This window comes from Lissotriton helveticus, chromosome 7, assembly GCF_964261635.1.
Source record: "Lissotriton helveticus chromosome 7, aLisHel1.1, whole genome shotgun sequence".
Lineage (NCBI taxonomy): Eukaryota > Metazoa > Chordata > Amphibia > Caudata > Salamandridae > Lissotriton > Lissotriton helveticus.
This window is the reverse complement of record NC_136068.1, coordinates 182,319,989-182,335,174: the sequence shown is the minus strand read 5'-3', so window position 1 is coordinate 182,335,174 and position 15,186 is coordinate 182,319,989. Positions and strand designations below refer to the sequence as shown.

General features: G+C 45.6%; 1 protein-coding gene across 1 annotated transcript; it reads left to right on the top strand.

Moving 5' to 3' along the window:
• The first annotated feature begins 2,136 nt into the window (after nucleotides 1-2,136).
• NEURL2 (neuralized E3 ubiquitin protein ligase 2) lies at nucleotides 2,137-11,911 on the top strand. The gene is made up of 2 exons (XM_078650460.1): nucleotides 2,137-2,945; nucleotides 11,292-11,911. The coding sequence occupies exons 1-2, from the start codon at nucleotides 2,258-2,260 to the stop codon at nucleotides 11,405-11,407; spliced, it is 804 nt and encodes a 267-aa protein (XP_078506586.1). The 5' UTR covers nucleotides 2,137-2,257; the 3' UTR covers nucleotides 11,408-11,911.
• Nucleotides 11,912-15,186: the final 3,275 nt, after the last annotated feature.

Genomic DNA, 15,186 nt, shown 5'->3' with positions numbered 1-15,186 from the left:
TCTTGTTTCACATGTCATTTTTCAAGGGTCACCAGGTAACAGGGAAATATTTATTTACCTAGGCTGATTGTGCATGAGCAACAAAGCAAAATACACCAGAGGCAAATATCTACAGTCCAAGGGTCTTAATTTGTATTACAGCTTTTGTAGCCAATGTCAAAGTATCCCGATATAAAGGAGTGCAGTACACTAAATAGGGTAAAAATGCTTACAGTTCCAGGGTACGTCGATGAGAATTTGGCCAAGATCTCAGGCCCAGCCCCCTCAGGCCTAAGAGGGCCCGCCCTTTGCCCGGGCTTAGCCCGGCACACACCCGCGCGCGTCCCGCGACGCAGGAACTCTATAGATGTTTAAATGCGCCTCCTGGCGCCAAAACGAGTGGTGGGCGTGGTCGCCCGCAGGGATCGCCGGGGGTTGTGGGCTCCCCTCTCGGCGGCCGCGTACCGATGGATAAATGCAGCGGCGGCGGAGGAGACCAGCTGGGTGTCCCAGGCAGCAGCGTGTGTCCCCAGGTAAGCTGACGAGCGTGTGGCAGGGAAAAATTATCTGTTCAACAAAGAGCTTGTGAGTTAAAATATGTATTAATTTGTGTATTCGTTTGATGAATGCTTGTTTCCGTATTTTTTATGAGGTTTCATTAATCAAAATTGCATAGGACAGCGTCCCTGGAATCCAATAATGATTCTGTGGGGGTCTCCAAATTCTAGCAATGATTAAGTGGGGATCCACAGAAGTCAAAATATTAAGAACCAATGCCCTATGCAGTTCAGGTACAAGGATTTTGGCAGCCTCAGACAAAACAACATTTTGCTTTTAAGGCTTTTAAGTTGCTTCTTTTCCCCAGCAGCAAGACTAATTAGCCATATGATATTCGACCAACAGCAACATTTGTTCTTCCATATATTGGCTACAAAGCCAAATGTTTTACAGACAGCCCTGAATGTATCCACCACATTTTTTTCTTTGCAGAAGGAATTATTTTGTGTGTGCTTTTAAGAACCATGTTAGTCACTTGTTGCCTTATAAGGAGTTTATATGGCAGTTAAATTTTTGTTGGCTGACTCATGTTAACATTGACATGGCACATGTATATACATATTTAAAACTGAACCAAAAAGGCTTGTACATTGACTTCTGCTCTTGACCTTGGCAATTTCTAGGTCTCGCCAGAGATAGCAAATGCGCTGTTCCTTGCAAGACAATTTCTTTACCAACAGGGGGCTTAGAGCCCACCCATTGCTTTCTACTGGTTGGCCTCTTCATCACTTTCATTTCCTTGCATCTCTTTGGTCAGCAGGTGCTGACTTCACTTCCTCTTGGAGTGTTTGTCCCTTACTTGGACAATGGCCAGAACACTACTTCCTTGTCAAGTGCAGTGAACTTCCACTGCTTGCACTTTTTCATTGAACTTGTAGCATGTCATAGCAGTGTATGTGTTTGCAGGCCATCACCACCTGCTAGCGTCACTGTTCATCCTTCTTGCACCATTCCCCATTGTTGCTTAACCTGCCCCCGACACCCTCCCATCATTGTTCGCCGGTTTTCCTAGACCCCGTTGTCACTTGCTCCTTGCCCACTGTCATCAGAATAAAACAGTGCTATGAAGCCTCCAGTACTGTTGGCGTCATAGCGCTTTTTGTTCCTAACTGTTAGCCAAGCTGCACAGCAGATGTGCTAATATACACAAGGCTAAAACACATTGACAAAGACAAAAGATCTCGCCTACCTGAGAGCTATTGGCTTTGTTAATCGTGTTTTTCAGCCATGTCTGGCCCTGGCTTCGCCTTCTGCTTATTTACACCACTATCCACAGCACCAATATTTTCTTTTTTTGTAAAGTATTTGCTAAATATGTATTTGTGTTTTTGTTTGTCGTTTTATTATGAGGCCTTCCTTATAAATGGAGTAATAATTGCCTGACGACTTCACAGAAACATTGTTCAATATTGGGGAATAGGAGTAGCTTGCAGTGGCTAGTTGTTCCCAGAAAATCACCAGTTGAAGAAAACAAAGTTGCAAAAACGTGGTTACTTTCATCATCTGAACAGGATTTGTATTTGTATGCTCCAGTGTGCACAGTATTGAGGGCAAGGCACTAAGACCCTGCAGGACCGAGGAGCGATGTCTAGCTTCACCAATGTCAGCTCTCCCCCCCTCGCCAGCTGTCCCGGCCTGCGCTTCCATGATAACCGAGCAACTTTAAAAATAGCCCCACCGAGCTTGGGACACGAGCAGGGGTTTCTTGAAACCGGCCTCCATGGCGACCTTCTGGCAGCCGGCGTCCCGCTTCCACCAGGTGCACGGAACCAATGTGAAGATTGACCCCACGAGGACGCAGGCCACCAGGGTAGAGAGCTTCGCCAACGGCCTGTGCTTCAGCCAGGATCCCCTGCAGCCCGGCCAGATATTCCTGGTGGAGATCGAGGATAAGGAGCTGGGCTGGTGCGGCCACCTCAGGGTAGGCCTTACTGCGCAAGACCCCCGCAGCATGGAGGTGGTGCCCGAGTACTCTCTCCCGGACATGGTCAACAATGGGGACAGCTGGGTGTTTGCCATCACGAGGAATCACAACCGGGTCACCCCGGAGGGCGAGGCGCCCCCGACTCCAGAACCGGGCCGGGGGATCCTGTCCGACCCCTACCTATACGTCGAGAAGTACAAGATCCCCAAAGACAAGCTGGTGGGCAGGAGCCGGCCGAATCGGTACAGCCACATCCTGGACGACTTGTACAAGACCAACATGCTGCCCCCTACGGCCCGCCGGAGCAGGATCGGGGTGCTGTACACGCCGCAGGCGGACGGGACCGGCGACATGCACATCATCATCAACGGCGAGGACATGGGCGCGAGCGCCAAGGCCCTGCCGGCGCAGCAACCGCTCTACGCTGTCGTCGACGTCTTTGCGTCAACCAAGAGCGTGCGCGTGGTGCAGGTGGAGTATGGCTGTGAGTATCTCTTCCGAACCCCTCTTCCACTCATCTGAAAAGCATGAGTCATTACTGACGCAGCAATCTTGAAAATGAAGCAAGCAGAGAAAAATGCTATTATGTTCCCCACTTCTAGGTTCATTAAAGACGCCATGTCCTGGGAAACAGTTGGTCCCTTGTATACAGGGTCCCAGATTCCAGTGCACCGAACCAACAGTAGATGTGCCCCTGTTAACCACTCACTCCATTTCTTTGCACTTAGAATGCCTGAATGTATCTCGTTACAATGCATACATTTACAATGCATGCCTATACAACGCAGTTTTTACACGATATTCCTTTACAACGCATTCTTTTACATTGCATGCCATTACATCGCATTTTCAGAACCTAACTTTACAACGCATTCCATTACATCGCATTATACCTTTACAAAGCATACCATTACAATGCATACAATTACATCCCATTTAAGGTAAGTGTTGGATAGTATAGGGGTAATAATTTCTATTCTAACTCCAGTGAGTGCATCAGTAGGGGAAGTGTTGGATAGTGTAGGGGTAAAAATTACTATTCTAACTACAGTGAGTGCAACAGTAGGGTAAGCGTTGGATAGTGTAAGGGTACTATGCGTTGTAATGGTATGCATTGCAATGACTTGCGATGTAATGCCTGAGTTGTAGTGAAATGCATTGTAATGACATGCATTGTAGTGACATACGATGTAATGGCTGCGTTGTAATGACATGCTATGTAAGGGATGTTGCAATGTAATGACTGCTATGTAAAGGTAGTGCGATGTAATGACTGTGTTGTAAAGGTTGTTTCCCAGAATGCCTACATGGCAACATTTTTAAACTAGGAAGTGGGAGAGTTTGAAAAAAGAATCAGGAGAATGTATTTCCTCTATTGCCTCTTTTGCAACAGACCATTAAATATAATGGGGTTGCCCTACGTCCATCTTTATTTATTTATTTATTTTATTTATTTTCTTATATAGCGCCGGAATCGACCCCAAGAGGTATCTCCGCGCTTTAAAGATCTTCCAAGATGCCAGATCAAACCATAGTCATAGGAGCCCTAGATCTTACACAGCCGGAAACAGATAAGTCTTCAAGGATTTCTTAAAGGCAGGTAGATTGGTGATTTGTCTTAAGGTTAGGGGCAGAGTGTTCCAGAGAGTGGGGCCCTTATAAGATAATGCACGACCTCCTTGTTTTGCCTTCTTGATCCGTGGAATCTGCAGCAATAATAAATTGCTAGATCGCAAAGAGCGAGTCGGAATACAAGGCTGAAATAATTCAGCCAGATATTTGGGGCCAGATCCACAAAGGCATCTGTGAATTACACAACAGACTTTAAACTCAATTCTCTGGCGGATGGGCAGCCAGTGGAGCTTATACAGAAGAGGGCGAGACGGGGACCTACTAGGAGCATCAAGGACTAATCTGGCCGCAGTATTCTGGACCACCTGCAAACGGCTCAATTGCTCCTCGTTGGCTGAGAGGAGCAGTCCATTGCAGTAGTCCAATCTACTGACGACCAATGTCTGAACCAGTGTTTTCCTATAGCAATCATCCAGGAATGGGAACACACGCCTCAGGAGCCCAATGGTCCTGAAGCAGGTTCCCGCCACCAGATTCACATGTTCCTTTAGTAATAATGCTTGGTCAAGCCGTACTCCCAGATTTTTCACTATCTGCTTAGGGCAAGGAGCAGCTCCTAAATCCGTGGGCCACCACTCAGGCGACCATAGGAGGGGGGCTTCTCCAAAAAGCACGACCTCCGTCTTGCTCACATTACATTGTAAGCAATTGGAGGTCATCCAGTCAGATACTGCTCATATACCGGTGGCGAATGCATGTTTAATTGCCGGTGTCATGGTATGGAAGGGAAACAGGAGCTGAGTATCGTCAGCATACGATACTGGGGTGAACCCATATTCTCTTACAATATCCGCCAAGGTTGCCACATACACATTGAAAAGTGTGGGGCTTAGGCATGAGCCCTGAGGGACCCCCTTAGTGAGCTCCCTAAAGATCGAATAATGGGAGCCCAACTTGACGGTTTGTGATCGACCCAAGAGAAAGCTTTCCAGCCAGGCCAGAGCCGAGCCGCCTATTCCCACCTTCTAAAGACGACCAAGAAGAATATCATGTGAAACCGTATCGAAGGCGGCGGATAAATCCAACAGCATCAAGATCATGGAACCTCCTCTATCCTGTGCCATCCTGATGGTATTGGTCACGGAGAGGAGGGCCGACTCAGTGCTGTGGTTAGGTCTGAACCCAGATTGAGAGTGGTCCAGACCACCCGCTGCCTCGATAAACTTAGATAGATAGGTATTCACATGTTTCTCGGTCATCTTACTGATGTGAGGAAGTAGGGAGATAGGACGGAGGTTGGAAAGGTCCGACCATGGCAAGGCTGCATTCTTTCGAATAGGGTTCACCACCGCTCTTTTCCATTCACCTGGCACATGCCCATCTCTAAGGGAGAGATTGATCACTGTTTGAATTCCAGGTAGGAGCAGGTTCCCTAATGAGCCCATCATCTTAGCTGGCAGGAGGTCTGAAGGAGACCCTGTTTTAATTAAACCAACCAGAGAAGTGACTTCAGAGAGAGTAATCTCCGGAAATTTGATAAGTGAGATATTGGCGCACACAGGAGACATAGGAGGAATAGAAGGAATAGGTGATGTCAGGGAGGAGCTGATGATATTACTCCCAACAGTGTCTGTTTGCTTGATCTTCTCATATATAAGCTCTATTTTATTCTCAAAGAATAATGATATTTCATCGCACAGGGTTTGAGAGAACTCGTCAGGGCTCTCACAGGCCACAGGTTTTATAAAAGGACTGTTGAATCTTATAGAGCTCTCTAGGGATATTGCCTGCTTCCTCCAGCTGTGATGCAAAACAGCTCCGTCTGGCCATCTTTAAGTTTTTATGATAAGAGGCCAGGGCATCAGTATACTCTTTCTTATTCGTATCCCTGTGTGATTTCCTCCAAGCTTTTTCGCACTTTCTGCACTTCTGCTTCTCTCCTCTAAGTTCTTCAGTATACCATATCTCTTGTTTGGTTACTGAATGCTGTTTACAAAGCTTCAGTGGCGCCAATAGGTCTACCCCTTCTAAAAGAGCAGCGTTATACTTCGCTAAGCCGGACTCAACATCACCTATCTCCGTAAAGATGCGTTCCTTCCATACCCTCTGAAGTTCGTCCAGTGTTACCTTGCGCCAAGATCTTCTAAAAGCAGCAGGAAGAGACTTCTAATGTGGAGGGGCACAGCCACAGATGAAGAATTCCACCATATAGTGGTCGGTCCAGCACACTTGAGATGTTGACCAATATTTAATTTTTAAACAATTAGTGAAAATTAGGTCCAGAATATGTCCACCAATATGTGTGGGATCATTATTTTGGATCTCTAGCCCTAATATTGCAAGATCAGAAAGTAATAATGCAGTATCGGGATGGTTAGGAAGATCTGCATGAATGTTAAAATCTCCAAGGAGAATAAAATCTTCTTTGGCTTTTAGGTAAGGGGCCAGAAATTCCACTAGGGAAATAGAAAAGCCCGCACTTGACCCTGGGGGGCGATATACTAGTGCCCCGGTCCAATGAATTTTAGAAGTAAAAATAATCTTAAAAACCATAACTTCCATCATAGGACAACTCCTTTGTTCTAACAGGGAGATCTTCATGCCCTCCTCTTTATACACAATAGAACCTGGGCTTACAATTATACACTACAAAGAGTTCTCTCGGGTATCACAATTATTTAAAGGGAAATTGTGAAGGATGTTGGAATTTCAACATTGATACACAAAGGGGTCGAAAGACGATCCCTTGGTTCGTACATACAAATTAATTGTCAAAGCAAATCTGTCAAAAACATATGAATTGAAAAACAAACACGACAAGATTTATTTCGGATTTGGTATATTCACCGTCATATATCAAATATTTAATCTAGCAAACAAATTGTTTCTTTCTGATTTTTGTGTTTCAGCTACCCAGATTACATTCAAAACATAAAAAAATATAACTCAATGTAATTGTGATACACATTGAAAATAACGATATACACAAATATAAAATATACAAAGATGAAAACATAAAATGTTTAAGCCCCAAGTATCAAGGTTCAAACTATCATTTATCTTCGTTTGTTTGTCTTAGGATATATGTGCAGTATTAGCAAACAGAATAAGATGATGTACGGTTGTTGTTCTGCTCACTAAGTCACCCCAGTTTTGACCCAGCCATATGCAAATCAATCTTGACCCTGTTCCTCATGGGAACAGTGCAGCCGCACTGCCAGGCCAGGTCCTCCCTGGAATGGAAACAAGTATCCTGAAACCGGTTTCAGGGTTTCACCCCTCAGCTGCCAGGCTTGCTTGACTCCAGTAGCAAAGTGAGCAAGGGGCCCACTTCTGGGCACACCCTGGCGACTTAGGGCGAACATAGCAAACACAATAAGATGATGGACGGAGTGCTGAGACTTCTCAGACACTCACCCCAGTTACACATCTGAGTTTAATCCAGCATCGTTCTTCTGCTCACTAAGCTACCCCGGTTTGGACTCAGCCATATGCAAATCAGTCTTGACCCTGTTCCTCATGGGAACAGTCCAGTCCGAACTGCCAGGTCAGGTCTTCCCTGTAGCGGAAACAAGCATCCTGGGACCGATTTTGGGGTTTCACCGCTCATCCGCCAGGAAATATAACCATGGACTCCAGCCAGTGTTCACTTGGGATTAATGGGGGGATATTATCCATCCACAATTCTTTATAATAGATCCCTTTTAAAACTTTTTTCCTTTCCAGTAGATTCAGAGTGCAGCTCAAAGCTTGCCTATGCTCATCCGGTGGAGTGGTGTGGCTCACTGGTTAGAGGAGGCAGACCCGTAAGCAGAGGACGGCCCGGGACCAGGGTTCGATTCCCGATGCGGCAGGGTCGTGGACCAGGGTCAGCGGGCTCGATAATTCTCGCCTTGGTGCCTACTCCAGTCAGGGACCACACTCGGCAACTCTAGGCATTAGCTTGCCTCATCTTCACAACGGCCCCCCAGACCGCCGGGGATGCTTGGTCGCACCTTAGAGATACCCATTAGGGACCATCTCTCAGGGTGAGCCAGGACGGGTTCCCCAGCGGTCGAAGCGCGGAGATACTCCTCCGGGAGTTGATTCTAGCGCTATATAAACCCACAATTAAATCCGTCACAGTCTCTTCAGAGCATGTTGTGAGAGACAGAAGTTAACACACCCTGGATTCCCCTGGGAGTCTAGTTTTAAAAAAAATGCACAGGTTTGCTAAGTTTCCGTAGATGTAGGCTGACAAGACGGATGGGCAAGCTTTGAGCTGCACACAGAATCTATACCCCTGCCCCAAACAGCTAAGCAATATGGAAGCTGTTTTAATAGTCAGACAACCTTCGTTGCAGAACCTGGGCATGTGTGCTGACAATGTTCAATAGGCTCATGACTCTGTTATAAAGATCCTCACATGAGGAACCATGATGATGAGGAGAAGGCGCTGCACAGTCTTTACCTTGGTGACTAACACTTCTATTAGCATAGCGCTCAATGCGCTGTCCATCCAAGGATACTGTTCTAACCTACCTTGCTCACTTTACTTCAGCGAATAACACTTTCATAGTATCAATACTGACCTGCAAGCATATTTATTCCACAATATCGACTTGGCCTATAACGTCTCTAGAAGAAGATGTGGATTTAGAATGGTAAATCAATACTTCACTATAAATGCTTCCCTTGACATTGCGGAAGCGATAATGTGTAGTCAATATTTGTGAAGTTAATAGTTTGGTAATCAGTATTGCGACAGACACCCCTTGCTTTCTGCATTTATGGTTTAAGGACCACGTTAGAGGAGTTTTTTTCTTTGTGTGTCCAAGGCATACTTCTCACAAAACCTTTGAAAAATATGTAAAGATAGGAAAGTTCTTTACGTTTGGGCTTTTGTGGAAAAGTGGAACTTTTTCACCAATTTTAATTTTGCCTACTCTCCAGTTTCACCAAAATAGATTTCCAGCGTCTGGCAAGAGCTGCAGGAAAATCTTTCGGGCGCTTATGAGATGCTTTCTATGCATGTGTTGGTGAATTTTTCCATCTCAAGTGTTAGTCAGTGAGGAAAACATAGCAAGCACCGTTTTACAGTAATCTCACGAGAAAAACAATACTTCAAGTTTCAGCTCTACATTAACACATGCAAGAAATACATTTAAATGGAAGTAGAAAACTGAAAACGAATTGAGGCCAATAAGTGGGAGGTTGGCAAAATGCACTTACATAATATACAATTTGTTCGACCCTGAGCCATTATCTCAGAGATGCCATGAATGAAGGTGCTGATGATTCAAACTCAACCTTTATTGGCCGTCAATCTAGACTCTGTCATGGATGCCGTACGTGTGATCGACTCTCAGTTCCTCCACAAAAATATGGTAGAACGAGGCGCGCATTAGCACAGAGTAGGGAAGGTGAGGAACAATCGTAGGGGAAGAGTAAATAGCGTAGAAGTGGTCACAGCCCAGAGACAAGCCTCATTCAAGTTGTCAGTGTGAACAGCAGTAAAAATGTACCTTCTGAAGAGCATTCTGTAATTTGTGGCAGCTGGAACAGGCCTGTGGCAAATGTGTCCCCAATTGGTAAAGGTGAGCTGAAGATTGACAGGTTAATTCCACTTAGGGTTTGCAATTTGAATTTATATTTCAACCAAAACCTGAATATCAGACACAGAACCAATCTTTCAAGCCCTACGTTGAATGCCCTCACCAAAAGCACCCAGAGGCTGCACAGATATCATTATCTGATGCTCCTTTTGAGGGCAGACAATCCATTCTTGATGAGAACATTGCACCCTTGCAATATGGGACCGACCCCACTCAAATCTGACAAGTATTTGAACAAGCATTGGCAAAGCCAATAGGTCTCGCCTTTGCGAGAGCTATTGGCTTTGGAAATGTGTTTTACTCATGTTGTACACCAGTGTGACTGCTGTCGAGCATGGCAAAAAAGTTAGTGGCGTGGAGTGGTATGGGGTAGGTTGGAGTGGGGTAGATTGGAGTGAGGTAGTTTTGAGTAGGGTAGTTTTGAGTGGGGTGGATTGGCGAGGGGTGGATTGGAGTGGAGTAGATTGGAGTGGAGTATGCACCACCCCGTCATCCTTGGGGGGTCACGGAAGTGAAACAGCAGCCGTACATGGGATCGAGGACGGGCCCACTTGCGGGGTCCATACACAACTTGATTGTGTGCTTTCCGTACCACACTTCCCATAATACACAGTCTCATTTGAGCCTCCCATTAATGGGTGTGTCATATGGAAAATGGAGAAGTGGGTTAGCAGTTGCGCACACCGCTTCCGTTAAAGCCTCTGAAGAGAAGCATATGGAGCTTCGAAACGCGTCAGGCAGATCCATTACGGAGCGGCATCTACAAGCGGATCCCCGTCCTCACTCACAAATCAATCAAGCTGCTGCTCGTGTGCTACTCAAATGTGGACAACCTTGGAGCGACAATATATATATATATATATAAAAGACAGCCACAGTTGTGAGGTGTGCCTCACATACCCCTTGGCCCTGTCCCACTCTACCTGTAGCACTGATGATGGCGAAACCCCAAAGGTGGATGTTTCTGTCCTCCCATAAACATAGAGCAGTAAAAATAAAGGGTGAAGCGTGTACTCACCTCCTTCCGAATTCACCCTTCGTAAACCTTTCTCTCCAGCTCACACCTAAATGCCAACTAAAATGATTCAATTATATAATGGAAAGAATCAGAAAGAAAACCTAGTGGGAAAAAAACACGTCTGCCATTTCTGCATATACAATGAATTTGACAAAGAAGAAAACTGTACTGTTTTGTTAAAGGTACCAATAAGGAAAAGGTAGGAAGCATAAGGAGCTGCCCTCAGACACTGGGCTTCATTACCAGAGCCCTGATAACTATGGGGTTATTGGCAGTACCCCACACAGTAAAAACAGATGCCGCAGGACGTGATATGTAACAGGTTCAATATTACCCTTTTCCAAGTTCTGCACCTTGGAATAGAAGACATCATATTTAACCCTCAGCTTGATGGGGTAGATGGCGGTAGTGACCCTTCTGTTTGGGCTGATGCAGCCTGCCTTTTTAGAACCTGGACGTGAAATCCCATTAGGGCCATACAACCTGATAGTGTTTGAGGAGGTTGACTCTACTGATGCACCCTACTCAAACTTGTAATTTTCACCATAGTTCTCGAATCTTGCCCTTATAGTTTATGTTGTTCTACTGAGAGCATCTTCACAGCTGTTTTGCTAATATTCTTATATGTTTCTCCTCTTTTTTTCAGTCCCGTCTCTACAGACCCTCTGTCGAATGATCATACAGAAGCACATTGTCCACAGGCTGGCCCTCGACTGGCTTGATCTGCCCCCAATTCTCAAGAATTTCTGCAAATATGAGTGAGGGCTATTAAAAGAACATGGTACACCCTTGCTCATAACGTTCACAGGAGAACTGCATCCTTGCATTCAAGTCGTTTCACTGAAAGCCAAATCAATTCCCTTTTCATTCCCAAGCAGCAATCCTTTCGGTTGTCTTCTGACCAAGGCAATGTGGCTTGACAGCTCATCGACATAATTGTGATGAATGGGCTCTCCATGGGACAGTTCTGTCGAAGAGTGTGCACACTGCCAGGGGAGAGTTGGCATTGTGCGTTTGGATATAACACTTAAGACATAGAAGAGGACCTTATTTGAACAGCTGAACTCATTGTTAAAAAAAAAATATATATATGGGTTTGAGGATCTGAAGCCTATGAGTTCATCTGGGGTTCACAATCATATCTTGTTCGATGAAGCATTTCTCCCTCACGACATCACTTTTTTTGGAGGGGAGAGTGAGCACTGAATCTGTGAAACTAGTTTTTATATGTTGTGTGCTAATAAAACAATGCAGCCTATCTCATAATGTTTCCTGTTCTACCTTTTTCAGTAACTCAGTCTATTCACACATTTCATCCCGGTTGCGATGGTTGCAAATTGTGGGGCATATGTACAATGAACTGGCGAAGCGCGGGTTAGCTCCAAAATTGCTAACGCTGCACCCTCTCAGTTCAAAAACACAGGGATGCGCCGTATTTACAATGATAAGGTGCCCTCCTGCATTTTCGCTAGCCTTGGCGCTAAATTAAGCTGCCTAGCGCCTAGCTGCCCAGCGCCAACGTAGACACCCTTTCACCATCCTGCAAGGGTGCCTGCTGTTGGAGGTAATCATTGTTTATTTGCAAAAACGAGGAGAAATTAATAATTTCTCCTCGTTTCGCCATGTTAAGACCAAGTTTTTTGGGGTCCTAATTTTAGCACTGCCCCATATATACGCCACCCTTGTAAACAAGGCCGGCGCTAGACATGGGCAGTGTGACCAGCTGCCCAGGGCCTCGTGCTCAGCTGAAAAACAGGGGGCCCGCTTCACTGTTAAAGAACACACTTTCACATTAAACCCACCTGCTCTTCCAAGGCCCCTGGACTCCCCGATCACATTACGAATGTGAGGTGTCTTGACCTTGCTGGTCAGGGCGCGGTGGCAGTCCTGGGGGTGTAGAGGTGAGGGGACGGCATAGCACCTGGCCAACAATTATGTTGGCTCCCAGTGTCAGGGGAGGCGCATCGCCTCTGGTAAGTGCCAGCCATTCCAGTCAGCTATTTCTAGGCAACAGAAGGCCCCTTTGTTTCCAGGACAGGCCGACACAGGTAGGGGGAGGTGAATGAGGAAAGAAGGAAGCAGCCAGATTAACTGGTTTATGTTAACCTTTGCATCACCCATAGCACTGTTTTGTCTGTATATAGGAATGTGCATTCAAAATGTATGCAGAACTGCTATGGTAGGGGAGTGTTTTGTGAAGTGCCTTGTTACTTCTTCGAGGCACAGCGGAGGGGGTTCCCATCCCCTGGGCCTCGAAGCACTGGATCATGCAGCAAGGTCCAGGTGTGGGGGCCCACTTCCCTGGGCCTTTTAGGCATTATGTAGTGCTGCGAGGCCCAGGGCTGGTGGGCCCCCTTCCCCGAGCTTTGCAGCTAGGGTTGCCACCTGGCATGTTTTCTTTTATTAATCTTTTTATTGAGAATTCTTATGGTACAAGAGAAAAAACACTGTACAAGATAATCAAATTCATAATACAGGAAGTCTTCAGAATGTTAGAAAATCACGTTATATAATAGTGCAGTTCATTAAAATACTGTAAATAAATCCATAAAAGACATATATATATATAAATAAGTATATAAATATATATAAAAATGACTAACTAGGGGAGGAGGCATTTCAGATATTTACAGGAGGTCCATAAGATATATCCAGGGAATTTACAAACAAACATCAACAGCTAGATTCATCAAAGTCCCGTTTTGAGAGTCTGTAATAGCGATTCATAAGGAATCGCTATTAAGGACTTGCAAAACGGGATTCATGTAGGAATTGCAAATAAAATTGCGATTCCTACATCTTCCTTATTTGCGATTAGCAAATTGCTAATCGCAAATAAGGATGCGATTTCAAGGGTGCCAGGGGTGTCCAAAGGACACCCTGTAGCACCCCTGAAATGAAAATGTACACATGTGTTGCGCACACACATGTCCAAAGGACATGTGTGTGTAACATGCAACTTAGAAAAATGCACTGAAGTGCATTTTTTAAAGTATTTCGCTATTTACCCCGAAGTTACAATTCGTGGTAAATAGCGGCCAGTAATAGCGAATTTGCAAAAAATAAATGGATAATGAATTGCATTTAAGGAATCTCAAATAGAGATTCCTTAAATGCAAATCCTCGCAAATATGCAATTTCGCTATTAGCGATTTTTGCATTTGGGATGATGAATCCCAAATGCAAAAATTGCGCTCGCAAAGGGCCAGATTCTGAGAATCTGGCCCTTTGCGAGCCGATTTTTCGTTGATGAATCTACCTGCAAGTCCCCACAACTCAACCCTAATTAATTATAGCTGACCCTCCCTCCAATCTTTCAGGGGAGCCCATATTTTACTGCCAAAATCATGCAATTTCCTACCCTTGTGCAAATACAGTGTGGATTCAATGTTATGGATACCGAGAAGCCTAGTCAGCCACATTTGAAAAGTTGGGGCATTTGAGTCTTTCCCGGCAGCTGACAGCAGAATACGCAGTACAGCAACAGCTAAGAAAATGAATGCCTCCGTTTCACTGTTATTGGGCCAGGCTTACTATCGCTCCCGAGAATCATCACTGTCGGGGATAGACTGATCTTAGAGCCTAGCAGCCCCTCCAGGAATTTCTCGATCTCTGTTTTGATCGTGCTGAGCTTCTCACAATAAAAGAACATATGCAAGAGATCCCCCAGGCCTTTCTGACATCTGGGGCAGTTGCTATCCGTCCTCATACCCCAATCATGTAGGTTAGATGGTGTGTAGTACAGATTGAAGAGTGTTTTAAAATGCTGTACCTTCAAATTTGAGGACCGTAGTACCTGCTTATCCAGATATAAAGCTTTGACAAGATCCGCATCCGGATCTTGCAATTTAACTGCCCAGGCGGCCTCATGTTTCTCGAGATCGTCGGACACCCTTTCAATTAGGTCCTGATATATAACCCGGAACCTATTCCCCCCCTTTTAATAAATATTCCATTGTGGGGCAGTAGGCGCCGAGGGCGGCGTCAGAACTAGCAGCTTTAAGCGTTTGCGAAACCTGGAGATACTTGAAGCTTTGGCCACTAGGTAGACCATACTTCTGCTGTACAGCATTAAAGCTCATAATACTACCATTCAGCATTACGCCACCCACCGTCTGGATACCCTGCTGTTCCCAGCATTTCCAGGCCCCGTCCATGCTTAAATGTGGATACGAAGATATTCGCTAAACTGATCGCAAACCGCCTCAGCCCCATGGTTGCTTCGATGGTCGCCCCAGAACAGGCGGGATTTGTGCCCAGTCGTAATCTCAAGTATAATCTCAGAACGGTGTTTGCAGCGTTCCAGCACACACGCCCGGGGGTCTCAGCTGTCGCGGTCTTTCTGGACATGGAAAAAGCCTTTGACTCAGTCGAGTGGCCTTTCCTGAGACAAGTCCTAAGCCGAATGGGAGTGGGTGCGCTGTTCCTTCAATTATTAGCTACACTGTATACCTCCCCAACGGAGCGCATACGGACAGGATCGCTGACCCCATAAGTATTAGCCAAGGCACAAGGCAGGGATGCCCCTTTCCCCCCATCCT